The sequence below is a fragment of the Candoia aspera genome, chromosome 3 (assembly GCF_035149785.1).
Source record: "Candoia aspera isolate rCanAsp1 chromosome 3, rCanAsp1.hap2, whole genome shotgun sequence".
Taxonomy (NCBI): Eukaryota; Metazoa; Chordata; class Lepidosauria; order Squamata; family Boidae; genus Candoia; species Candoia aspera.
In genome coordinates this window covers 32,170,376-32,197,158 of record NC_086155.1, presented here as the reverse complement: position 1 = coordinate 32,197,158, position 26,783 = coordinate 32,170,376, and the positions used below count along the sequence as shown (strand labels likewise).

General features: G+C 37.1%; 1 protein-coding gene across 1 annotated transcript in view; it reads left to right on the top strand.

The window, feature by feature from the left end:
• MYH7B (myosin heavy chain 7B) overlaps window positions 1–26,783 on the top strand; it is a 53,463-nt gene that overhangs the window by 13,873 nt on the left and 12,807 nt on the right. Inside the window, exons 7-27 of the mRNA XM_063297239.1 lie at window positions 424–447; window positions 685–777; window positions 1,883–1,946; window positions 2,318–2,416; window positions 3,126–3,229; window positions 4,596–4,734; window positions 5,549–5,667; window positions 6,230–6,379; window positions 8,951–9,121; window positions 10,217–10,396; window positions 10,488–10,620; window positions 11,796–11,872; window positions 15,947–16,034; window positions 16,449–16,566; window positions 21,507–21,630; window positions 22,650–22,786; window positions 23,156–23,411; window positions 23,875–24,117; window positions 24,583–24,759; window positions 25,018–25,163; window positions 26,103–26,193. Coding sequence (XP_063153309.1) covers window positions 424–447; window positions 685–777; window positions 1,883–1,946; window positions 2,318–2,416; window positions 3,126–3,229; window positions 4,596–4,734; window positions 5,549–5,667; window positions 6,230–6,379; window positions 8,951–9,121; window positions 10,217–10,396; window positions 10,488–10,620; window positions 11,796–11,872; window positions 15,947–16,034; window positions 16,449–16,566; window positions 21,507–21,630; window positions 22,650–22,786; window positions 23,156–23,411; window positions 23,875–24,117; window positions 24,583–24,759; window positions 25,018–25,163; window positions 26,103–26,193 — 2,733 coding nt within the window. The remainder of the gene's footprint in view (window positions 1–423; window positions 448–684; window positions 778–1,882; window positions 1,947–2,317; window positions 2,417–3,125; window positions 3,230–4,595; window positions 4,735–5,548; window positions 5,668–6,229; window positions 6,380–8,950; window positions 9,122–10,216; window positions 10,397–10,487; window positions 10,621–11,795; window positions 11,873–15,946; window positions 16,035–16,448; window positions 16,567–21,506; window positions 21,631–22,649; window positions 22,787–23,155; window positions 23,412–23,874; window positions 24,118–24,582; window positions 24,760–25,017; window positions 25,164–26,102; window positions 26,194–26,783) is intronic.

Genomic DNA, 26,783 nt, shown 5'->3' with positions numbered 1-26,783 from the left:
CTTTTTATTCTTTTTCATTTTGTATGCTTCCTTATTCTGTTTCTTCTTCATCTTGCATTTCTTTTTCCTTTCCTTTTCCCTTTTTCCTTTTTGAAATATCTTTGCAATTGCTTATTTTCTTACTAGTAATTTTTGGACTTTGGTTAAGCAAAAAACAAAAAAAAAATCCAAAAACACCAATAGTGTTTCCCTTCTCTGGGTTTGGATTTTAACCTTCTTGCTTCTTGGTGCTGTTCTTTATATTGATCTAATATATTTAACATTTTTGATGCATTAAATGTGCTAGTTCTTGTGGAAATTTAATCATTTTTGAATATTCTTATGGACAAAATTGGAATGTTCTCATCTTTGGCTGGCGTTTTCTATGACTCTAATTTTGTATTTTTGAGATTGTAAATCTGTGTTTTCTTACATTTTTTATAGCAAGGACCTGCCACTAAAACTGGGGTAAGTTTTGAAAGGAAGAACCCATTCTAAACATAAAAATAAAAATTTTAAGTATCATAAACTTGTGTCTGAGGAGCAGGCAATGTGGTTATCAGATTTAGGACAGCTTCTAGAAAAGTGTGAAGGCTCCCTTTGGCCAGCTGATTAATATGGCAGCCAGTGTGCATAAATTTGTTTTTTGGTGGGCCAAAATTTTAATCTGAGTGTGAAAAATGTTATCCTGTGATTGCTTCATAGGGTACCCTCGAAGATCAAATCATTGAGGCTAACCCTGCCATGGAAGCTTTTGGCAATGCCAAAACCCTGAGAAATGACAACTCTTCACGGTTTGTAAGTATATTTTAAATCAAAGCAGCAATGTATAACATTTTATGGTTATTATGTATATGCTTTAGTTAGTTAGCCATATGATTTATTTATTTAATTATTTATTTAAAACTTTTATATAGCTGCCCATCTTACAACAAACTCTGGGTGGCTCCCAACCAACAATTAAAACAAGATCAATATAACATTAATACATACATATATCTATTAAAACCACAAACATTAAAACCTGGCACCAAAGTTAAACTTCCACATGCAGTCCATCACTAAATCCTGTTATCAATCTCACCCTATCCCAGTGCTTGGAGGAAAAGCCAGGTCTTAAGTGCTTTTCATAAGGCTAGGAGGGTGGGGGCCTGCCAAACTCCAAGGGGAAGGGCAGGGGTTGCCACGGAAAAGGAATGCTTCCTAGATCCCATAAGATGGCAACTCAACCATCTCAAGTTCAATCACAGTCTATAGAAGTTCTGTAGATATCTATCACAGGCTCAGCACATGTTACCTCCACTAAACAGCCAAATGTATACAAGGGAAGCCTCTATTTCAAGAGCTTTTCTTGAAATGCACATAGCTCCTTGAGGGAAGTCTTTTGTTTTTGATAACTGACAGAGTCACCCTCCTAAGTAAGGAACTAAGATTGCTTAAGTTTCCTATGGATGCCACATCCCTTGCCCCCCCAAATGCATATTGATCAAATATCAAGTTCACTTTTTGGTGTTCTTAAGTAATTATTGATCTAGAACCCAGCTAGATGCATAAGTCAACTTTAGTTAACAAGTCAAAGTTCCACAATGATGAACATTAATATCTAAGAAATAAAGAACAAAATGCAAATCAGCATTTTGCTTAAAACTGTAACATAACATGCACTTTGCATGTTGAAAATTTCTGGTTTAATCCCTGACATCACTGATGAAATGATGATGAGGAGGAGGAGGCAGTTAAATGATGTTCCACATAACTATCTAGGACTGTGAAGAGCTGCTTCTATTTAGAATATACAGTAGAATTGGGCGAATAACTGCTCATATAAGAGCTAATTAATATAATTAAATGCCTTTAGTCATTTGCTCAAGATGTGAGCCCCTTTTCTTTCTGCTTATCTTAGGGGAAGTTCATCCGCATCCATTTTGGACCATCAGGGAAACTGGCATCCGCTGACATTGAGATCTGTGAGTAGTGAATCCAGAAGTTTGGATAAATTTACTTTGGATGAAGTTATAAAAGAGATTACTGAATAGATGGTCAAGAGTTGATTTTTGATTATAATAGTGTATATGATGGTGTATAAATGTAAAAAATAGCTATCATCTCCAGATCCCTCCGGATATTGTTGCACTTATATCCTGCTTATGGGCTTTGCAGAGGAATTTGCCCTCTATTTCTACTGTGGAAACAAAATGCTGGACTGAATATGTCTTTTGGTTTCTACTTTTGTTCTTGAACAGTGATGTCCTATAAAATCCCAGATTGTCTTTCTTTTGTGTACAGTTCAATATACTAAAGTAGCCTTGCAATCTAATATTTTATCTTTTGTTTTTAGACTTGTTGGAAAAATCAAGAGTGATTTTCCAGCAGCCAGGAGAGAGGAGTTACCACATTTACTACCAAATCCTTTCTGAAAAGAAGCCAGAACTACAAGGTAATCAGCATTAAAATAATATGTAAATGAATTTGTTACTCAGCATGGAACCTCATGGAACAGAACAGCAACAGAACTGCACTCAGCAGTCTGATAGCAAGGGCTGCTGAAAATCAATAGTTGCCATCAATATCAACAAATCTACATCTACAACAAAACTATAACTTCACACCTTTCTTCCAACAAGTGAGCACATGCGGTTCATTCACATCTACATCCATCTTTTTGATCATGGTTGGCCCAAGGACATCTAATCGGTTTCATGGCTAAACAGTAACTTTTAACCCAGAATTTTCCCAATGACAGTTCATGCTTATAGTATTTCTGTTAACTGAAATTCACTCACGTTCTGCTTATAATACATCCATAGAAAACTGGCCTGATAAATATTTAATCAATAAAATGAATATGTTCAGTTTTTCATTTCAATTATAAAGTAATTAAACAATTTTCAAAGCACTAACCAGGTTAATCAATTTAGCAAATACGGTACTGCCTAATGTCATTTAGGTTAGACATTTATGATGGTACTAGCTTACATAGACAAGTTTTAAAAGTTCCTGGTCTTATTTCCACAGGGAGAGCAAATTTAAGTTCAACATACTACATGTTCCTATTTCTTTTTCCTTAGTTTCACAGTTCAGATTGAATGTATTCCTATAATATATACCAAAATATAAATGTTAATCTCTTAATTATTCCATTCCAGATATGCTTTTGCTGTCTTCCAACCCTTATGACTATCACTTCTGCTCACAAGGTGTAACAACTGTGGACAACCTGGATGATGGAGAAGAGCTCATGGCTACAGATGTAAGTTTTACTTTTTTGGCAATCAAGCAAGGCTGTGGAGGTCTCCTTATGAAGTGCATTAGTGCATCATCTAGCCATATATAGCCATATAAAGCGGTGTAAATCCAGTCATTTCAGTGAAAAGTGTACATTGTATATGCTACAAATCAATAAAAGTAATTAATTTTGTCTAGATTCTCTCCTGTATTTTCATATATAATTGCTTTAAGTGTAGTTAGTCATCATTAATGGAATAAATTTAAGCCTAAAGGCAGATCATATGAATCATATGTCTACCAAAAAGTTTTCCATTTATGTTAAAAAATGACTCTGAAAAAAAGAAAAAGTCTGAAGCTTATATGCAGATTGTGTGACTGACAATGCTCCTGCAATGCCCTCCAGAGGTGATCTGAAAGGAATATGGAGCAAAGTCCAGTACTAGAGAGAGTGATAGAAGGGCTATACGATGGATACCTATTCCCCTTAAAAACCTCTGTATAACAAATATTTATACTGCACAATTTGACTTTTTCATGATAACGTAGCAATAAGACCTGAAATACTAACAACAAAGCAAAAGTAAAGAAGCAATTAAAAGTGGAAATTCTCTTTCTTTGTGTACAATTTTTCCCCAATATTTTGAAGTCAGAATTTTGGCTATGTCTTGACCGAATGTTTGAGGGGCCCAGTAGGAGCTGAAACAAAACAAAACAAAACAAAACAATTTGCTATCCAAATCTTACTCAAAAGTTGATAGCTGACCACCTTGCTGCTTAATTACGTGCAGACAAAGCATTATTAGGAAATAATGAAAGCTGCTTCCATACACACCTTTGGGAACTTCATGTAAGTGTATAAACATGATTGTGAATTCCTAATAAGTAAATTGAGGCAGTTCCCAGATGGATGGCTCTTAGCATGGCTGAGATTTCATCTTTCATTCATCAACAAGTCTTTTTCAGTAAGAGCAAAGATGGAAGAATCAGCAGGAAACTATTGGAGGCTTACAAATGTCAGTGTCATGAATGACATAGAGAGATTATTACACAATAAGAAATAGATATCGAAACAGGATTATTTCAGAAAAATGTTTTAAGGTAAAATTGCTTTGTATCATTCATCAAATTCCCAAGCAATCCAAGCAACATCATTAGTGATAAGAAATACCTAATACAGGCAATATAATACATTTTAAATGGATTTCTTTTAAATTATAAATTAAAGTGCATTTAATTTTAGTAACCTTAAAGTGGGCTCAAGCACTTCAGTACATTTTGCAATTTGTCCTAGTGAATCCCCAGTGGATTCATTCTTCATTTTTTGCTTGTTAACCGAATGGTTTTTTTTTTCTTTCAATGTCCATGTCTTATCTGGTTCCTTTTTACAGCATGCTATGGACATCTTGGGGTTCAGCAATGAAGAGAAGTATGGCTGCTATAAAATAGTAGGCTCCATCATGCACTTTGGCAACATGAAATTCAAGCAGAAACAACGGGAGGAACAGGCAGAGGCTGAAGGCACTGAAAGTAAGCATTTGTCGCTTGTGAGATGGGCAGTGTAGAAATATGAGAAATAAATAAATACATACATACATACATACATACATTTGTGCTGCTGCTTACTAGTGATTAATTCCAGAGAAGTAGCCATATTAGTCTGTTGCATTAAAAACAATCATATGGTTGATGTTTAAAGTGGAGGCTTGGGGTGGTGTTATAGCCAAACACTGATGTATGTTCATGTATATATTTCACTTAACACCTCTCAGCAGGGATGGGGGCTAGAAAGGATGGAAAATAGCATTCTAATAAATATGTACTTTATAACAGCTATGTTCTCCACACCACACATTTTATCAAAGGACAGTCCCCATCTGTCTACAAGAGCCATTTTGTGAGAATGCCTACAAGGTAGTTCCAAAATTCCAAATAAGCTGAGGACCTCTATAAAAAATATAATACAAAATAAACTAGGTGAGCACCAAAGTATGGGAGATTCAGTGGGAAGCACTTTGCAATGATCCCCAATAATTCTGGACCCATAAAGACTAATGATCACTTGCTTTTAAATGGTTGGATGATGATGATGATGATGATGATGATTTATCAAATTTATATGGCCGCCCATCTCACAAAAAGTGACTCTGGGTGGCATACAACACTTAATTAAAACAAGAAATATAAACAAATCATGATTAAAAATATAAAACAGTCATTATTAAAAATAAAATTATATTTTGAATGATAGTTCTTATTCAAAGAGATTAAATTTTGGAAATTCTTGCTTCTTTCTTATTAATCTTGTTATGTTAAAATTTTGTTACTTGCTCCTGTGCTGCAGGTGCTGATAAAGCCTCTTACCTTATGGGGATCAGCTCAGCTGACCTCATCAAGGGGTTGCTTCACCCAAGAGTAAAAGTTGGAAATGAATATGTCACCAAAGGTCAGACTGTAGATCAGGTAAGCATTTGGGAATTGTACAACTTGGCCATGTGACTCCCATATAATCTTTTAGTTGTGGGCCTTAAAGAAAACTTGTGCAATTGTAAGAATGAAATAAACAAGTAATTCTTCTTTTTAGATATCTTAAACAATATATTATTAAGACTTTTTGAGCAGAGATTTATTAGGGATGTGCAAAGCATTCAAAGAACAAAGTATGTTAGTGTGAATGAAGGGCCCTCTTCAAAGTGTTGAAGCAACTGTGTCCTCTAGAAGGCTCAGTACACTGCTTTGAGGGCTTTCCTCATGTATGGCCACTTTGCTAGGAGTTCCATCAGAAGCGTTGTTTGTGAATGCACACTTGCATACACAATCTGAAAAAGCCCTTGATGCCAAATCTTCCAAAGGATGCAGCTACCTCAACCCTTTGAGGAGAGATGCTTCACTTGTGCTAAAATGCTTTGTGAAGCTTCTCTTGAATACCTTGCACAGCCCTGTTATAAACAAAGCTATGTACCAGATGTGAATTTTAGAGGTAAAACAATTGTTCTGATGAAGTTTTACTATGTTGCAATTGCAGGTGGTGTATGCAGTAGGAGCTTTGGCCAAAGCCACTTATGATCGTATGTTCAAGTGGCTAGTTCTTCGTATCAACAAAACCTTGGACACCAAACTAGCCAGGCAATTTTTCATTGGAGTTCTGGATATTGCTGGCTTTGAGATCTTTGAGGTAGGTTTGGAAACTGGCCAACACAAACACCTTGGTATGAAAGCAATTTTGTACAGTTCTGTATTAGGGAAAGCAACAACCAAATATTGTTAAGAATGAAATATACAAACCAACATTGTTAACTTGATTTCTTTTTTTTTTCCTATGAAGCCAATGGCTGGCAAGTTGCAAGATAGGTGAAAATCCACTTGCACTTGAAATCCAGGGCACTTCCACACACGGTCTGTGTTGTGTGGCACTTGTAAGACATGCTGTTTTTTCTGTTCATTGGCTGCATCTATTGATTTCTGGTTGAGCTGCAGCACTTTAAGCAGTTTCTCTTTTGTTATACAAAAGCTCTGGAGAGATTGTGGCTGCTCTGGTTTTCTATTGGCAGAAACTCTCCTTTCACTCTGACTCCTGGATTAGAGAATGAACAAAATGTAGTTTCTTGCCAAGAGCCTAATTTTTAGAGCTCGTTAAAATGCAACATGTGGTAGCTCATAGATGGCTTTTTAGCTCCCTTATAGCTACTGCCACAGGTGTTTCAAAAATCACTGCACAGATGCAGGCAGCATGAGATAAAAATGTGAATGGGTAACAAAGCACTGATTAAACAATTTTGTTTGTTTGCTTGTTTACTTTCTAATTGACTTATGGTGTTGTCAGAGTCATGGCAGCAGCAATGTCATTGAGGTCCATGCATTTCAAAACAGGCAACGTAGAGAGCATGGTGTCACAACCCAAGCTCTGTCCCTTTGTACACATGCACATACCAAAGGAGCGAGGCTTAGATCATTACAATAAGCTCACCATCTTGCCTGTTTTGATCCTGTCTTGTGGATTCTGCTGAACGACAGTAAAGATAATGAAAGGTGATCTTCAAATTTCTTTGGGGGAATTAGGGAATGGAAATGGGAGCCATGTGGAAGTGCTATTAGAATTAGATCTAGCATTGTCTGATTCATATTACATTAATTACTTTCACAACAAGCTACTCAAAGCCATTTATAAAGATCAGTAGTATTGTAATCAAGGGGTGGGAACATAACATCAGAATGTGGTGTAGATAAAACCTAATATCCTGAAAATATTTTTAAAGAATCACTGAAATGTTGATAGATTTCAGGAGACTTCACACAAGAATGCCACAATCTTGTGAGATCTCCGCAAGGACACTGAGATCTCATAAGATGGCTTATAACAAGATGGGCAATCTTTCAGTAGCCAGGAATACATGTGTTGTTGTTGGAAAGAGGTCAGGGCTGCGAATGTATAAGGGGCTGTTATATATTAGAGATTGGCTTTTTGAAAGGGATGCTAATAAAGACACAACTGTCTTACAATCATCCAAATTTTCACCTTGGTATCATCATTATAAAAAACACAGAAGCCTCTCCCAGTACCTGGTTAACGTAACCAGTGCTTCACTGAGAAGGGCTTTAACATCCTACAGACCATGCCCTCCACGCAGCTCAAAGGGAGGTTTTGTAAGCTCCCTGTCCAACAACGCCTCTGTCCTTGTGGTGTTGGTCACGTGGAGGATGTTATCCATTATGTCCTCCACTGTCCCATTTGCAATGAAATCAGGGCCAATTTATTAATGGCAGATGAACTCAAGGGCCCCGACCTTGAAAAATTGAACTATCTTCTTGCAGATGTATTTCCAACTGTCAGCTATCTAGTTGCTACTTTTGCTCTGTTGTCATTTAAAGCTCTTACCTGTAGCTTTGGCTTTATTTTGTTGTAATCTTTTTACATCTAATACTTCTTCTATTACTCTATTTTATAATTTCACTATTTTATTTTATTTTATTTTATTTTATTTTATTTTATTTTATTTTATTTTATTTTATTTTATTTTATTTTATTTTATTTTATTTTATTTTATGGCATTCCTATGTTATGACCTGTGATTACAACAATAAAATTATTTACTTATTTACAAGGGGCTATGTCAAATATAAGTAATTTTTAAAATATTTTTAAGGATTTAGGATGGTATTGGATGGTTTTTCTTCTGTTTTTGAAACTGTGAGAAGTTTATTTTAGAACCTATGGTATAGTTTTATTGCCTCAAAATGTCAAAATGTTGAATTTCAAAAATTGTGCCTTAAAATTTGACAGCACAGCTGGACAAAACTCTGTCTGATGCTTACAAAAATATTAAATATTCTGTTGACAAAGTTTATATTTTTAGTTCCTGCCATTCTGTTTGTTTACACACACACACACACACACACTGTATGTACTCTGTGTGTGTGTATTTATTTATTTATTTCCCAAAGATGACATAGGCAGATCAAGCACTTGTCCAAGAAAGTCAGCATAGGGTAGTGAATCATCTTACTATTATACCCACTTCCATTATTTAGTCATACAGTACTGAACACATTCACAGCCATTTGTTTTATCATCCATGTATATACGTGTGGCTAGAATCATGCCTGAAATCATATATGTACAAATCAGAAAGTTACCGTACACAAAAAGAAGAAACGCTTTGATACTTCTCTGAGGGTGCTAATAGCAAGTACATCTTAAGTAAGTGGTAGAGTCTCAAGCTCCTTCTGTTTTATTTCTTGTCTACAGTATAACAGCTTTGAGCAGTTATGCATTAACTTCACCAATGAGAAATTGCAACAATTTTTCAACCATCACATGTTTGTTTTGGAACAAGAAGAATACAAGAAAGAAGGAATTGAATGGGTCTTCATTGACTTTGGCCTGGATTTGCAGGCTTGCATTGATCTGATTGAAAAGGTAAAGTTGAGATGTCTTTATGAATGCTGTATTATAAAACAAATAGCTGGTAAGCAGATTGTGACTACAACTTGTTCTGGTATCCTCTTGCTTCCAAACAATTTTCCATATGAACAATAGTGAGTTTGTCTGGCTAACCTTTTTAAAACAGAGCAACATAATTCACTTTTGCTGGCATCCTTCTTGCTCACTGTTTTTTAATATATATTTCTTACTGAAAACTGGTTCCAATCATTCTACTGAGCATCTCTTCTTTCTTGTTTTGCTGAAAAAAAAATTACTATACTGTGAACCTACAGAACTATTTCTAGCCATTTAATTCCTGTTGGTGAATTACTTATTTAGACTTTTGAAAAATTCTCAAGGCTCTCCTTTATCTACTAAGAAGAATATGACATATAATTATTTGAAAATAATGTTTTCTATTCTACAGTGCCTTTTGAATGAGAAATTAAAGAAATGTCCTTCAAAACTCTGGGTATTTTTGCTCCAGAGTACTACATATTCACACAGCAAAAAGTAGAATTGAGGCAAAGACACAAGAACAAACAAACAAGCAAAGCAAATATGAATACAAATAATTTTGAGATGAAAAGAATAATTTTAACGCCAATTTTCTGCCATATGATAAAATAGTTTTATGAAAGTTAACTTTAGTGATTCAAATCACCTTAAAAATAGATCAGAACTATTTTTTCCTATGTAACTTGTGATCCTGCTACGTGGAGCTATTTTCACACGAATAGTATAGTTCCACTTGACAAAATATGTATGAATCCGTCATTGTCTTGAAAACTCCGATTTTATATGATCCCATTTCCTAATTCAGAATAGGCAAAATTATTAATAATGTGCTAACTTAATACGGGTGGATATCACAGTCAAAACTGAGAATTATTTGCCAAACACCAACCTGATGTTCCCCAAATGTGGTAGACTAATTCTTATAAATTCTGAGACAGAGTAACCTAGCAATACATCTGAATGACATCATCTCAGAAAAGGATGGTGTGAGCTGTCCACCTGTTGGACCAAACAAATCTAAGACCAATTAAGATTGCCACCAAAATGTTGATTAGTGTTCTTTTCTTACAGCCGCTTGGCATTCTCTCTCTTCTGGAGGAAGAATGTATGTTTCCCAAGGCTTCTGATATGACATTCAAGGCCAAGCTGTATGACAACCACATTGGGAAATCACCCAACTTCCAGAAGCCCCGGCCAGATAAGAGGCGCAAATATGAGGCCCACTTCGAGTTGGTGCATTATGCAGGAGTGGTATGTAATAGTTTCCAAATTCCTACCTTCTGGACTTTACACTGGTGTTTTCTCTGTTCTGATTCTGTTGTTTTTGGTCATTTATCAACAGGTGCCCTATAATATAATTGGCTGGCTAGATAAGAATAAGGATCCCTTGAATGAGACAGTGGTATCTGTCTTCCAAAAATCACAAAATAAGCTGTTGAACAGTTTATATGAGAGCTATGTCAGCTCTTCTTCAGGTGAGTTATATTCCCATATCCAATTATTTTATATGGCGTTGAATATGGTACATGTAGGAACATAGGAACAGTTATACTACATTAATGAAAGGTCTATTTTCAATTTCCAAGAGTCAGGACGTTCCAGGAAACAATTTCTTTTCCCTATATTATCCCCACAATTTTCTCTGTTATATCCAAAACCTAACTCGATAGACTCCCATATCACTGAAAACACTGTTGAACATAAGTGGTAGCGGTCCCTTAGGTAGTAGACAAAATCTTTGATTGGCATGACATATAGAATTTAATAAATAAATAAAATAAACAAACATATCTATGTTATGGAACTTGACCAACTGAAGTGATCAAGAAAGATAAAGTATATACCACCTCATTACTCAGGTTAGGGTAGAGAAGACATGATTAACTTTTATCTTTAAATATTTCAAAGGCAATAGCATAGACAATTTTAAACCAATAAGATACAGTTGTTAATCTATCTAGGAAAGAATATGTAATGGTAACTAGATATTGGGACTACGAGCAGAAAAGAGAATAGTGCACAATTTAAATGGTTCAGAACTATAGGTTCAATCAAGCCTTGCTGAATTTCTGTCTAGCATTAAAGCACGCACTCAATCTGCATGTCAGTACTTTTTCATATTATCACAAGAGGAATAAGCATTCCAAATCCCATCTTAAGTAATGCACATCTTAGGTATGTACTGAGAACATACCAGTTTGTGGATGCTTTATTTTGGGTTCAAGAGAGAGTGAATCAAGAGTGTGAGAGTAAGTTTTAGAATAACAGATTTGGGGAAAGCTGTTCCTTTATTCATCAGAATTGCCGAGAGACATATCGACATGAGTTATGTGCTCTATTTAGGGGTGTTCATGCTAATGTTGTAGGCTATCTTACAGATCATTGTAAATGTTTAATTATATAATGATATGCATTGCTACATTCCTTTGGTTGTTCATTTTAATTGCATTCTAATGTACTAGGGGATTTGAGGACATTCTATTCTTGGCATTCTCCCATGAAGAAACCAGCTAGGCTGAATTTGCTAAGTAGAATTAGAATATTAATTGTCTAGAAATTCAAGCACTAGTCTCCCAGGTCTTAGAAACTAAATGAGTACCCAAACTAAATTAATCTCACTAAAGCAATAAACTGACATTTCATTTGACAGATGAACCTCCCAAGGCAGGTGTCAAGGAGAAGCGTAAGAAGGCAGCTTCATTCCAAACTGTGTCTTCACTGCATAAGGTAAGCATTTGATACTTTGGAACAAGAATCACTAGTTAAGCCCTACAGAATTGTACTTGATTCAGTCAGGATGTATGCTGGACAGTTCTTCCAAGTAATATTCCAAAAGTGACCCAGTTATAAATTTGAATCCCAGGCAGACAATAAAACCCCTAAGGCTTGGTTCTTCTCCCCAAATGGTCCCACATTCTCCTTTCTTGACAAAAAGGATACGAGGGAATTCACATCAGTGATTGTCCCTGTGTTGCCAATTCTTGGTGAACATCTTCATTTCACATTCAAACTGAATTGGAAGAATACTAGAATGGAAAGAAATCTAGTTCCCTCTATGATAGGGAAATGCTTATTTTTGCTGCAGTGGTGTCTTTGTTCTGCATGGTTCCTGGCTGCTTCTCCGTTGCTGAGGGAGAGGCAGTTAAGACTTGCAGTGATGTTTAGATAATTTATTACATAAACATCACTTTAAGTCTGTGCTATTTCTCTCCTCACTGTTGACTGCAGGAAGGAAAACCTTTGGGAAGAAGGAAACAAATGTGGATTTTACAGTGCTTGGAGCAACAGCCCCCCTGACTTTTCTGCCTTGGGAGAGAATTAACTAGGCATAATTCTAATTGAACCAATGAATTGCATCCATCTCTGTGATATCCATTTGATTGAGAGCCAACATTTCAGAACTTAGAAGAGAAAGTTCTTGAGATCATGGGGTTTAAAGCACAAATACCAAAACAATAGAGTCATGCTAATAACACCTTACTGTTCTTTACTATCCAACTCCAAGGAAACAATTGATATTCTTGAATGTTGTCTAAATTCAGTAAAGAGCTGGATAAGAGAGAACAAGATAAATTTAAATAGGAAAACTGGACTCAGAGACTGGGATCCAGCTTGTTTGGGGTGAAATTGCATTTCCCCTGAAAAAGCAGGTTCACATTATGGGAATGCTTTTTGATCTTCAGCTGTCACTGGATTTGCGAGTGGTGACTGAATCAAAAAACCAATTCACACAGTTATATCTAATGCATCAGCTGTGACTTTTCCTGAGCCATTCAGGTTTGGCAACAGTTATCCATGTCTTTGTAGCTATTATGTTAATTAATCCAATAGGATCTATATGTGGCTGAGTATCTGGAAACTCCAGTTGGTGCAGAATATAACACCATGCAAAGTACATGGATCACATGATGCCTGTACTGAAAAATCTGTAGAGGTTCTTAATTACTTTAAGATGTTGGCATTATTTTTAAGGTCTCAAACAGCTTAAGACCTGACTATCTGAAAGACCACATATCCCATTATGAGTCTGCATGGGTATTAAGGTTTTCTGAAGATGCCCTCACTGTCAGAGGCTCACTGTTTTCTGATGTGGGAAGGGGCCTTCTCCTGTATTGCTTCCAGGCTATGGGGTGCACACCCTTGGAAATCTGTACTTGGCTCCCATTTTTTCTATGTAGACATGCCGTGAAGACATATTTCTTTCTCCAGTCTTTTAATCACCTTTTCTCCAGGTGATTGGTTTGATTTTGAGTTTAAGTTACATTTTTTGAATACGTTTTATAGTTTTTATTTTAATCATTATTAGCTGTCTTGTTTGAATTGAATGGTAGGATATATACAATAGTCACACTAATCATCTTGTTGTAAAAGAGAGATGTTCAGAGTACAGCTGCCATATATTATCTAGAATTATTGACAGGAAAGTAGAGGTTTATAGTTTAGATGGCCAAATAGAGGTGCTTCCACTAGGTATTCTATAGCTTTTCATCTTCTCTTCCTTATCAGAGTTTCTTCTAGTAAATAAGGGGGGGAAAGGTATGTAACGTGCTAAATGATGGAGGTGAGTTAGCAATGGGAGACATAACTGTCTGGACATTTACGTAGATCTGTGAACATGGCAGAAACACTGCACAATAAAACTTTAATTTGGTAGAATTTTCAGTGCCACCTTTGGCACATATATAGTGAGTGGAACAAGTAGGCTATTCTCCAAGACATCTGTAAACAGTATAGTAACAATCCAGACATGATCATAATAAATATTAAACCAGTGTTTCTCAACCTTGGCAACTTTAAGAGGTGTGGACTTCAACTTCCAGAGTTCCCCAGCCAGCAAGCTCATGCTACACCCATGTGCCTTTTTGTGTGTATGGTGCAGAGTGGTAGGCAGCAGTATTGTAACCAAAACTCTCCCCATGACCCAAGTTTGATCCCAGCAGAAGCTGGATTCTCAGGTAGCCAACTCAGGTCGACTCAGCCTTCCATCCTTCCGAGGTCGGTAAAATGAGTACCCAGCTCGCTGGGGTAGGTGATGACTGGGGAAGGCAATGGCAAACCACCCCGCTATAGTCTGCCAAGAAAACATCGCAAAAGTGGCATCCCCCCAAAGGGTCAGACATGACTCGGTGCTTGCACAGGGGACCTTTCACCTTTCACACATACAGAACAAAAGCTGAATTATTCCCATACTTAGCAATTATCTTTGCATCCATCTATGTCCACAGGAAACTGCAATGAAGCCAAAATGACGATATAGGCAGGATGATGTCATCATGCAAATGCTGACTTTACATACTTGTGTCCCAATATCTAGCACAAGTATATAAGCTGCAACATTTGTATGATGCCATTGCCACAAACATTTTGTCATCTGCTTCCCCCACCCCCACCACAATGCACCCTGTCCCAAGTCTCATATATAGTGTCTCTAATTAAAAGGATACCAGGAAATAGGACTGGGAAATATCTCTATCTAAGATTATGAAAAACAGCTCTTGCTTTCTCAGTAGGAGCCATGTTCACATGGTTTATTTTATTTTATTTTGTTTATGTACTACTGTAACCCACATAGACTATATGTTAACAATAAAAACAGTAAAAACACATTAAAACTGGAACAATACAATAATACAAAGTATAAATGATCTACTCATCATTCCCCAGTCACTCTCCAGAGCACCACATTTTTATTAAAGCCATCAGGTTAATGATAATTAAGGCCATCACCAATCTTACAGGGTTAGCTATTCCTTAACATGGGGGCCACAACAGAGAAACATGTCTTTGAATTATACCAGAAAATACATTGATAACTAGTACAGGGCCTGTGGTGGGACAATAATATGGCTACGGTGATTTCATTTGCCAGCAGATGGGCTGATACGCTTTGGGCCAACTGCATTTTCTAAGTAGTCTTCAAAGGAAGCTTCATATAGAATACATTGCATTAGTCCAGATGGGTGGTGATAAGGGCATGGATCACTTTGTTTTATGTTTTCTTCCCTTAATTTTCTTGTCTCCCCAAGAGGTATTTTCCTCTCATTTTCATTATCAGAACTTGGTTGAAGAGAAAAGCATCTCAGGGAGAGGACTACTGAGACATTACCTCAACTAGGAATGAATTTAGCTTCCTCTCACTCCCAACTCTAAAAAGAAGTTTCCTCTTCTTTCTTTGTACATGATTGGGACAGATCTAAAGTGGACAACTCTTTGACATTTGCTATATATATTATGCCTGTGACTTAGGGAGATAACTGCTTGAAGAGATCTAGGAGAATAGCCTACTTTGTTCCTTTCTCACAGGTTAGGATGGAATTATATGTATCTAGTTTATCAGTTAAACTCAAATGAAACTATTGAAGAGCTTCTCTCTGAAACTTCCAAAGTAGGAAAGAAAGGAGAGACAGAGAGAATGAAAGAGAGAAAGAGAGAGGGAGAGAGAGAAAGATGTTTATTCCACCTTCCAGATAGAAGCTTCTAGGAGAATGTATAGGTTACAAACAATGACCCTTAAGTGCCATTCTGTTTAAAGGTCTTCTCTGGATGTGAAATCCACAAGAGAGAACTTGATTGTCCTTTTCCCTTGGTCAAACACATGGCTCATTTCTGACAGGAGACACAGAGTGAAAGGGCTCAGTGAAGATTATAATATCGAGGCAGCTTTGTATTGGGGAGGAGGTCATCACATACCTGGGTCCCCAGATATAAGGAGTGGCGTATGTTAAAATCAGCACTTAAAATTGACTTAGAAATGGAATGAGAGCAAATGAAGCTATTAAACCTTCTACGTCTGCCTTACAGGAAAACCTGAACAAACTGATGACCAATTTGCGTGCTACCCAGCCCCATTTTGTCCGCTGCATTATCCCCAATGAAACAAAGACTCCAGGTACAGAATTTCAGAAAGATTACATGAAATATATGTGGTTAAATGGCATAGCCTAGGGGAAAGTCTGTGCATAAGACACTGTAATTTTTTTTTTTAGCAGCAGCTTCTCTGTTGTGCATAACACAAAAAGTGGCATTAAGTTTTAAAAAAATACTGAGAGTAGGCTGGCATCTGAAGTATTTTGAAACTTATGTCTAGATAACTGTGCTTTCAATCAGGGTAAAAAAGGTATTAATTTCTTTTCTCACTTTTTTATTCTTCCACTTCTTTGTATTTGGTTACTATTACTGTTTAATTTTACAGTATTTCATGTATCTATTGTTTTTTTTCTTCATTTTTCTGGCCTTACTTGGTTCAAGTTCTTTAGTTTGGGTTGATGTTGCTGAATACACCTTTTCTCTTTTTCCTGTGCAGGAGCCATGGACCCCATCCTGGTGCTGCATCAGTTGCGGTGTAACGGTGTCCTGGAGGGCATTCGGATCTGTAGGAAAGGGTTTCCAAACAGGATCCTCTATGCTGACTTCAAGCAGCGGTAACTCAGTTCTTTCCTATGTAATGGTACTGGCATTTCTCTCCTGGTAGGAACATTAAGTAGGTTATCCAGTTGTGGAACCTAGTCACTGCCAATCAACATGAGTTTCTGAAGGTATCCTACTACACATTTATATTTCTCTTATTCCAGTTTTACTACCAGGGCCCCAGAATAAATCCTAGGGTCTGTCTGTTAACAGCAAAACTGTAATTCCCAGTTTTGGAATTTTCTGGAAAGAAGGAACAATTAAGTTTGTTGAGTAAATAGCCCAGTTGTCTGAGCATTGTGGTTTGGTTTGGTTTTAATTACTGTTACATGAGCTTAGTGTCGGCTTAGAACTCCTCTCATATCTATTTTGGGAAATCACCAATACTCCTTAAATGGCACTCTTTTTTTGTTGGAGGGAGTATAGCGAAACTCGTAAGTAATACTGTTTCTGGTAGTATCATGTCCATTTAATTATTCCATTTGGTTTAAAGTTTTTGAGTTAGACAAAAATAATTTGGTGATTATTTCTAGTGCAACAAGAAATTGTTCATTTTCTGAAGACATATATAATCATGTAAAATAAGAATTCATTTATTGTTTATTGTTAACCGAAAGATTCCTAATGACAAAACACTGGAAAACTAAAGTACAGTTTTCTTTGGAACAATATCATGCATGGGAAATAGTATTGGCTGAAAGATTAATGCAATAGCAAAGAGTCTTGATTTTTTTATTTAGTTAAGGAGTTTTACTCAACATTTGACCTTCAGTTTTTAGGTATAAGATTGAAATAATTTCTTATACATTATTGCCTTCTATACAACTATATTTATGGAGGAAATATTGAATATGGACATTTAAAATTTCACATCTCTCATTAAGACTACAAACACACACACACACACTCAGACTAAGATTTTTTTTTTAGTTTTTAAAAATATTCACTCTAATGCAGTTTCTGTTTTTAATTTGTTTTTATAGTAATTGATTTTCAATGTTTTGTTAATATACTGATAGTTTAAATATTTTTTAAAAATAAGTTTATTCCATCTCAAGGATAATGGAAATTGTTGAGACATTGTGGCCTGTCCAGTTTAACTCTGTGGAATTGTTGTTTATTCGTTTAGTAGCTTCCAACTCTTCATGACTTCATGGACCAGCCCACGCCAGAGCCTCCTGTCGGTCGTCAACACCCCCGGCTCCCCCAGGGACGAGTCCGTCACCTCTAGAATATCATCCATCCACCTTGCCCTTGGTCGGCCCCTCTTCCTTTTGCCCTCCACTCTCCCTAGCATCAACATCTTCTCCAGGCTGTCCTGTCTTCTCATTATGTGGCCAAAGTATTTCAGTTTTGCCTTTAATATCGTTCCCTCAAGTGAGCAGTCTGGCTTTATTTCTTGGAGTATGGACTGGTTTGATCTTCTTGCAGTCCAAGGCACTCTCAGAATTTTCCTCCAACACCACAGTTCAAAAGCATCTATCTTCCTTCTCTCAGCCTTCCTAATGGTCCAGCTCTCGTGGCCATATGTTACTATGGGGAACACCATTGCTTTAATTATGTGGACCTTTGTTGTCAGTGTGATGTCTCTGCTCTTAACTATTTTATCGAGATTCGTCATTACTCTTCTCCCAAGGATTAAGCATCTTCTGATTTCCTGACTGCAGTCAGCATCTGCAGTAATCTTTGCACCTAGAAATACAAAGTCTTTCACTGCTTCTACTTTTTCTCCCTCTATTTGCCAGTTAACAATCAAGCTGGTTGCCATAATCTTGGTTTTTTTGAGGTTTAGCTGCAAGCCAGCTTTTGCACTTTCTTCTTTCACCTTCATCATAAGGCTCCTCAGTTCCTCTTCACTTTCAGCCATCAAAGTGGTATCATCTGCATATCTGAGATTGTTAATGTTTCTTCCAGAGATTTTAACTCCAGCCTTGGATTCCTCAAGCCCAGCATGTCGCATGATGTGTTCTGCATACAAGTTGAATAGGTAGGGTGAGAGTATACAGCCCTGCCGTACTCCTTTCCCAATCTTAAACCAGTCCGTTGTTCCGTGGTCTGTTCTTACTGTTGCTACTTGGTTGTTATACAGATTCCTCAGGAGGCATACAAGATGACTTGGTATCCCCATATCGCTAAGGACTTGCCACAATTTGTTATGGTCCACACAGTCAAAGGCTTTAGAATAGTCAATAAAACAGAAATAGATGTTTTTCTGAAACTCCCTGGCTTTTTCCATTATCCAGCGGATGTTGGGAATTTGGTCCCTAGTTCCTCTGCCTTTTCTAAAGCCAGCTTGTACATCTGGCAATTCTTGCTCCATGAATTGCTGAAGCCTACCTTGCAGGATCTTGAGCATTACCTTACTGGCATGTGAAATGAGTGCCACTGTTCGATAGTTTGAACATTCTTTAGTGTTTCCCTTTTTTGGTATGGGGATATAAGTTGATTTTTTCCAGTCTGATGGCCATTCCTGTGTTTTCCAAATTTGCTGGCATATAGCATGCATTACCTTGACAGCATCATCTCACAAGATTTTGAACAGTTCAGCTGGGATGCCATCATCTCCTGCTGCCTTGTTATTAGCAATGCTTCTTAAGGCCCATTCAACCTCACTCTTCAGGATGTCTGGCTCTAGCTCACTGACCACACTGTCAAAGCTATCCCCGATATTGTTATCCTTCCTATACAGGTCTTCTGTATATTCTTGCCACCTTTTCTTGATCTCTTCTTCTTCTGTTAGGTCCTTGCCCTCTTTGTTTTTGATCATGCCCATTTTTGCCTGGAATTTACCTCCAATGTTTCTAATTTTCTGGAAGAGGTCTCTTGTCCTTCCTATTCTATTGTCTTCTTCCACTTTCACACATTGCTTGTTTAAAAATAATTCCTTATCTCTTCTGGCTAACCTCTGGAATTTTGCATTTAATTGGGCATATCTCCCCCTATCACTGTTGCCTTTTGCTTTCCTTCTTTCTTGGGCTACTTCTAGTGTCTCAGCAGACAGCCATTGTGCCTTCTTGGTTTTCTCTTTCTTTGGGATGTATTTTGTTGCCGCCTCCTGAACAATGTTGCGAACTTCTGTCCATAGTTCTTCCGGGACCCTATCTACTAAGTCCAGTCCCTTAAATCTATTCTTCACCTCCACTGCATATTCCTTAGGAATATTAGTGAGCTCATATCTAGCTGATCTGTGGGTCTTCCCTAATCTCTTTAGTCTGATCCTACATTGTGCAATAAGAAGTTCGTGATCAGAGCTACGGTCAGCTCCAGGCCTTGTTTTTACCGACTGTATAGATGTCCGCCACCTTTGGCTGCAAAGGATGTAGTCAGTCTGATTTCAGTGTTGTCCATCTGGTGAAGTCCATGTATAAAGCCGTCTCTTAGGTTGTTGGAAGAGAGTGTTTGTTATGCAGAGTGAGTTGTCTTGGCAAAATTCTATCAGCCTATGTCCTGCTTCGTTTTGTTCTCCCAGGCCATACTTACCTGTGATTCCAGATGTCATTTGACTGCCCACCTTAGCATTCCAGTCTCCCGTGATGAAAATAACATCTCTTTTAGGGGTGTTGTCCAGTAGGTGCTGCAGATCCTCATAGAACTGCTCTACTTCAGCTTCTTCAGCATTTGTGGTTGGGGCGTATGTTTGGATCACTGTGATGTTAGATGGCTTGCCCTGAATTCGAATTGAGATCATTCTATCGTTTTTTGGATTGTATCCAAGCACTGCTTTAGCCACTTTACTATTAATTATGAAGGCTACTCCATTTCTTCTGTGGTCCTCTTGTCCACAGTAGTAGATCTGGTGGTCATTTGATGTGAAGTGGCCCATTCCAGTCCATTTCAGTTCACTGACGCCCAAAATGTCTATCTTTAATCTTGACATCTCACCAGTAACCACATCCAATTTGCCCTGGCTCATAGATCTTACATTCCAGGTTCCAATGGTGTGTTGATCCTTAGAACATCGGATTTGCCGTTCACCACCAGCACAGTTGGCCGCTAGCCATCCTTTCAGCTTTGAGCTAGCTGCGTCTTCACATCTGGGGCTAGTTGAACTCATCCTCTGTTCCTCCCCAGTAGCATTTTGATCATCTTCCGACCTTGGGGTCTCATCTTCTGATGCTATACTGACATATCTCTGGTTGTACTGATCCATTTAGTTTTCACGGCAAGAATACTGGGGTGGGTTGCTATTACCTTCCCCAGGGATCACATTTAGTCTGACCTCTCTGTCATGACCTTCCTGTCTTGGGTGGTCCTTCACGGTTTAGCTCATGGCATCACTGAGGTGCTCAAGCTCACGGCAAGGTAATGATTCTTTGCTGAAGACTCTGTGGAATACAACATCCCAAATGGATGGTTTCTAGTCTCTTCTGGAAGGTCTCCAGTGAATGGGAGCTTATTTAGCCCGCTGTGTCACTTGTGGAAAGCTTGCAGCCTTCTTATGGAGTCATATGCTCTATAGTTGTACAGAAAATATGGGTATTTTCAGAGATGTCCACGGGGTATGGTACAAAAATCAAAATGGTGACTGTGATGGTGCAATAGAAACTCTGACTTTTATGTGTGTTGCATGTGCAAAGCACATAAAAAACGTATGGAGCTTTGATTGCACCATCTTACTATCATCTTGACTTTTTTGACCACAGTCCTGCAGACATCCCTTGATATTTTTTAAAAAGGATGTTAAAATCTCTTGATCTGAAAAGATGTAGAGAAGTTTATATCTTATTACAGCAGGCATATTCAGCTTCATTAACAACCTAAACAAACATTTAAGATAATGACCTATGAACTATATATAAGGTGTAATGACCTCCATAAACATTATTTAATGTCTACCAAATTCTTTACTCCCATAAAAGCATGGCTTGCCAGTCCTTCCTTTACCAAGTGAATTGTTTTAGAATCCAAGCACTCTTGATTCTAAACATCTATTTCTTATCTCCTTTATCTCTAGTTATCGTATCCTGAACCCAGCTGCCATACCCGATGACAAATTTGTAGATAGCAGGAAGGCCACAGAAAAACTGCTGCTTTCCTTGGACATCGACCACAGCCAATATAAGTTTGGACATACCAAGGTATTTGCTGTGCAAATAGCATTTATGAATTGAATGCCTTGATTTTACCATGTCAGAAAAGCCCTGAGGATGAACACAATATGTATGCGTAAGCTAAGTTTCCTATCCTTCCATTTATAAAACACAGTTTCCTTTCTCCAGTGTTAGTCTTAAACACTTTATGTTCAGTATCTACCATAAAGAAGAAAGCTGAGATGCAAATATATAAGCACCAAATACATTAGAACACTTCATAAGCCAATAAAATATAATGATATAAAATATCTAAGTATGACATAATTCATAACAAACAAGAAAAATATACATAGTTGGGCAATGACTTAATATTTGTCATTCCAGAATTATTATATAAGGATTGCCTTTCTATAAATCTGCCTGGAGTAAATGCTGGAGAAGAGCTATAATCCTATGACCAATGTGAACAACACTGAACAAAACAGAATTTGTTTTTGAGTAGTAGGAATAGGTGGGATTATACGATATAGAATTTATCAATTCATATTCTTAGAGCTACCAGTAAAATAAGAACTGAGTGTAAATTAGTTGTAAATTGTAGGTTTACTTCTTTTTCAGGGTAGAGTAGCTTTACTGAAATTGGTAGCTCTTCCTCAATATAAGTTGTGGTTTTCAATCAGGTGTTTGCATTTTTAAAATTTTAATTTAGTGTTTGCTTCATAAAATGTTACTACATTTTCCCCCATTGGTTGTTTTAAACTTCTTTGTTTTTACTCTGTAATCTACACTGGCAATTTTTATTATATAGTAGAAACATAGAAACAAAATAAATAAATAAATGTTTTGTTTCTGAATAGAACTATTTTAGAATCTCAAAGTAACTTGTGGTGCATGAATTAAGGCTAATATATCTTCTAATGTTCTTCATTATGGCTAATTACTCAAAAATTAAATACAGACAATTAGCATAAGGGGAATATCCTTCAGAATTGTTGAAATATATAATTCAAAATCAACATGAAATCAATTCCACCTTCAGTATAATACATCTTCCTTAATTTCAGGTGTTTTTCAAAGCTGGCTTGCTAGGTCTACTGGAGGAGATGCGAGATGAACGTCTGGCTAAGATTATCACCCTCCTGCAGGCGAGGATGCGTGGGTGTCTGATGAGAATTGAGTACAAGTTAATCATCACCAGAAGGTATAACAACAAACTTACCTTGGTAGATGCTTTGGCTTCATGTTATCTATTGGGCTATTATAAAGTGACCACTTTTATTGATCAGTGAGACATGTATGTGAAGGAGGTCCCTTTCTCATTGCTGTACCTGTTAATTTCAATAACACTCCTACCAATATTTTACTTTTCAGAAAGGGAAAAAACAACATTAAAGATCTATTTAAAAAAAAAAAATCTGCATATAAGTTACAGCCCAGTATTTTGAAGTTCTCTCTCTATATTTTCCTCTCAGCATCTTCAATTTGCTTGTAATTTTAGACAAAAGCATAGATGAACTTCCTCTGATCCCACAGATTTCCATTTCCAATATGTTTTGTTAATTCCTCACAGAGATGCACTCTACACCATCCAGTGGAATATCCGTGCTTTTAATGCTGTGAAAAACTGGTCTTGGATGAAACTCTTCTTTAAGATCAAGCCTCTCCTCAAGTCAGCTCAGACTGAGAAGGAAATGAATGCCCTCAAAGAGGAATTCCAGAAACTGAAGGAAGCTCTGGAGAAGTCAGAAGCTAAACGGAAGGAATTGGAAGAGAAACAAGTCAGCATAATTCAGGAAAAGAATGATCTGTCTCTACAGCTTCAAGCAGTGAGTAACTTGTATAATTAAGCTCCAAATGAGCGTAGGCATTGCTGCATGTTCTGTGGGGAAGCTGGGATTGAATATGACCATGACCATGTACAAACAGACATTCCTTTACATAGTTAATAGATGTTCTAAGCTATATGGCCAGTTCACATTCACTTCTAGCTGGTAGAACTAGGAGTATATGTCCATAATCTCCTCTGATTCTGTGCATGTGATAAAACTATGAAGGTAACATCTGCATTTTTTAACTTCCACAAATGAATGGGCCAGATCTTTCTTCCAGGGGGATAGATGGAGGTAGTCAAATGAAGTAAGAGTCACTTTTTAAATTTCCAGAAAAAATGACAACAACCTATAAAATAGTATCATAGTTTTTAACATTCATTGTCATACATCTATGTACATTTTTGAACTTGTACTAACTATTAGTGTGGTAAAATGCTGCTTTGGATGTTCTTTGTAGGAGCAAGATAATTTGGCTGATGCAGAGGAGAGGTGTGATCTCTTGATTAAGACCAAAATTCAGCTGGAAGCCAAAGTGAAAGAAATGATGGAGCGTCTGGAGGATGAAGAGGAAATGAATGCTGAGTTGACTGCTAAGAAACGAAAGCTGGAGGATGAGTGTGCTGAACTGAAGAAAGACATTGATGACCTGGAGATCACCCTGGCCAAGGTGGAAAAGGAGAAGCATGCCACAGAAAACAAGGTGAGCAAAACTGTACTAAATAAGAACAAGTGCATAAACAGTTTTGGTTGCTCACATAGCATACAAAAAATGTATATTTACCGGTAGCAGTTGAAGGTCTGTATTGCATCTAACAATAGAGATTCATTCACAGCTCAGGTAAATCCCTGAGAAGCACTGAGCTCCTTCAGTTTTTAACAGCATTCAGAAGAAACCAAATAGCACCACCAAGAGAAAGTTCTGTTTTCTTCATTCTCATATAGCAGAAATAATGTATTTTTGGTGTAGATTATTGGGGAGGAGTGAGACATAATTACTCACATCCTCTGTTGATTAAAATAATAAAAATTACCATCTCATGGAATCTGTGATTAATAGAGTTAGCTTTATAATTTCACAAAGGAAAGTGAACTTCAAACTTTGCTTGTTTTCATTCTGCCATGTTATTAATATATCTCTTTAAGCTATCTGATTATATAATCCTAGGTGAAAAACTTGGTTGAAGAAATGACTGCTTTGGATGAGATCATTGCTAAGTTAACCAAGGAGAAAAAGGCACTGCAGGAAGCCCACCAGCAAGCTTTGGATGACCTTCAGGCTGAGGAGGACAAAGTCAATACTCTAACCAAGGCCAAAGTCAAGCTGGAGCAGCAAGTGGATGATGTGAGTTAACACATGACAATGGACCGTCATGATAAAAGAACTCATATCTAGTCTTAATATTCTATATTATGTCATGGGTGGGCAAACCTGTGGTGCTATAGCTGCATGCAACCCCATATTCCTTTTTTTGGAGCCTCTAGAGCATCTTCTAGGAGCCCCTGGAGCCTTTTTTGGTACCCACGTCAATTTTAGTGATGTGGATACCAAAAATTGGCAGTGCATTTTTTTCTACTATTTTGTGGTCTTTGTGTTTTCTAGCTGGAGAGTGCTTTAGAACAAGAAAAGAAGATACGGATGGACCTGGAAAGAGCAAAGCGCAAGCTAGAAGGTGATTTAAAGCTAACACAAGAATCTGTGATGGATCTGGAAAATGACAAGCAGCAACTGGAGGAGAAACTCAAAAAGTAAGCATGCAGCTTCTCAAAATGCTATATAGACAAATCAAATAATGTTATGCACACTCTGATATCTGTTGCATAATATTTTAATGGCAGAAGATATTATGAATCAAGCATTGCTATCTATTTTTACTGTTTGAATCACTCTTATTCCACCTTAGAACTTCTAAGCAATACTAACAGACTGGAAAGAATTATTGTTCTACTGCATTGCCTAAAGCCCTCTTGAGAAGATGGCTTCTGTATGTGAGGCATTGTTCAAGTGCACATGAAAAGAAAAAGAGAGATCCAACAGAGTATATGTGTTAGAGATGGTTGACAGGCTGATAAAGATTCAGATGATTTGGAAAACAAGCAGTTGCAGAAATGTCTGTTTCATCACTAGGAAGGTCATTAACAAGAAATGGAGTACGTCTCCACCCTAAGATATGTGCACTGTGAAAATTTTGCTTGGAGGAGTTATTTTCAGTTTGGGACATTAGCCAAAAGCTAACATTATGCTCTACTGATTTCAGAGGAACTTAAATACGTACTGTTAAGTTTTACCTAGTAGTGAGTTCCCATTTTCAGCTAAAAGTTTCATCTGGACAGGGTAGAAGAGTAGAAAAGAGATAAGATGAAGGGTTTTGTAGTGCAGCTACTTAGAATGCTAATTTTGCCTTCAAGAAAGAGGTGATCTGATCTTCCTCAGAGCCCCAGACCTCAAAGCGATGAATTAGAAGAGAATATACATAGCTCAGGGGAGCTACAGGACTCCACAGATTATCACATTAGTCAAAGAATCAAACATCATGATTATAAGATAGGAAAGTTACCTGGACGGGACACAGTCTTATGTAATATTAAAATATATATATTTTAAAAAATACCTCTTTACTTCTTCAAATCTGCAGTACAGAATTATTTCAGTCTATGCACAAGTTATGTTTGTTTATTTTTCCATAGGAAAGATTTTGAAATTAACCAATTAAATTCAAGAATTGAAGATGAACAGCTCCTTGGAATTCAGCTGCAGAAAAAAATTAAAGAACTCCAGGTAAATAAATAAATAAATAAATAGGCTTAAATGTAGGCTGCAGATGGACCATCTTGGTTGGGCTACTTCAAGCGTTGTCCATATTACCATGATTTCTAATCCCAGTCCCTCAAAAGCAGCCTGAAGATTGCTTTTGCTTTTGCTGACCTCGCAACACTGAGAACAATGAGAAAAGGACTGCTTACCTGCCTCAATCAACTGTAGGTCTTAAAGAAAAAAATAATTCCATCAACCCAACTCCATACAAAAGAGAAATAAAATAAATTGTGAGAACCTTCCTACTTCCCTACTTCATGTTTTTATGTTAAATGCATTTCTCTGGTTATATACAAATAATCTGATCAGTTCTTATGAGAGGAGCTGCAAAATCTTGAAGTCACTTTTCCCTGTGAAAGACCTACTAGGACAGCTGAACTTCAGAATCTGGGGTCATGATGAAGGCAAACAAAATATAATTTTGCTGTAGATTTGGGACACTCAGTTGATAATCAGACTCTTTATACCTTGACTTAGTTACCTTCGGCAATCCTACATGGTGTAAGAGAGTGACATCATAAGATTCATAGAACAAATGACTCTTCCTATGTTGT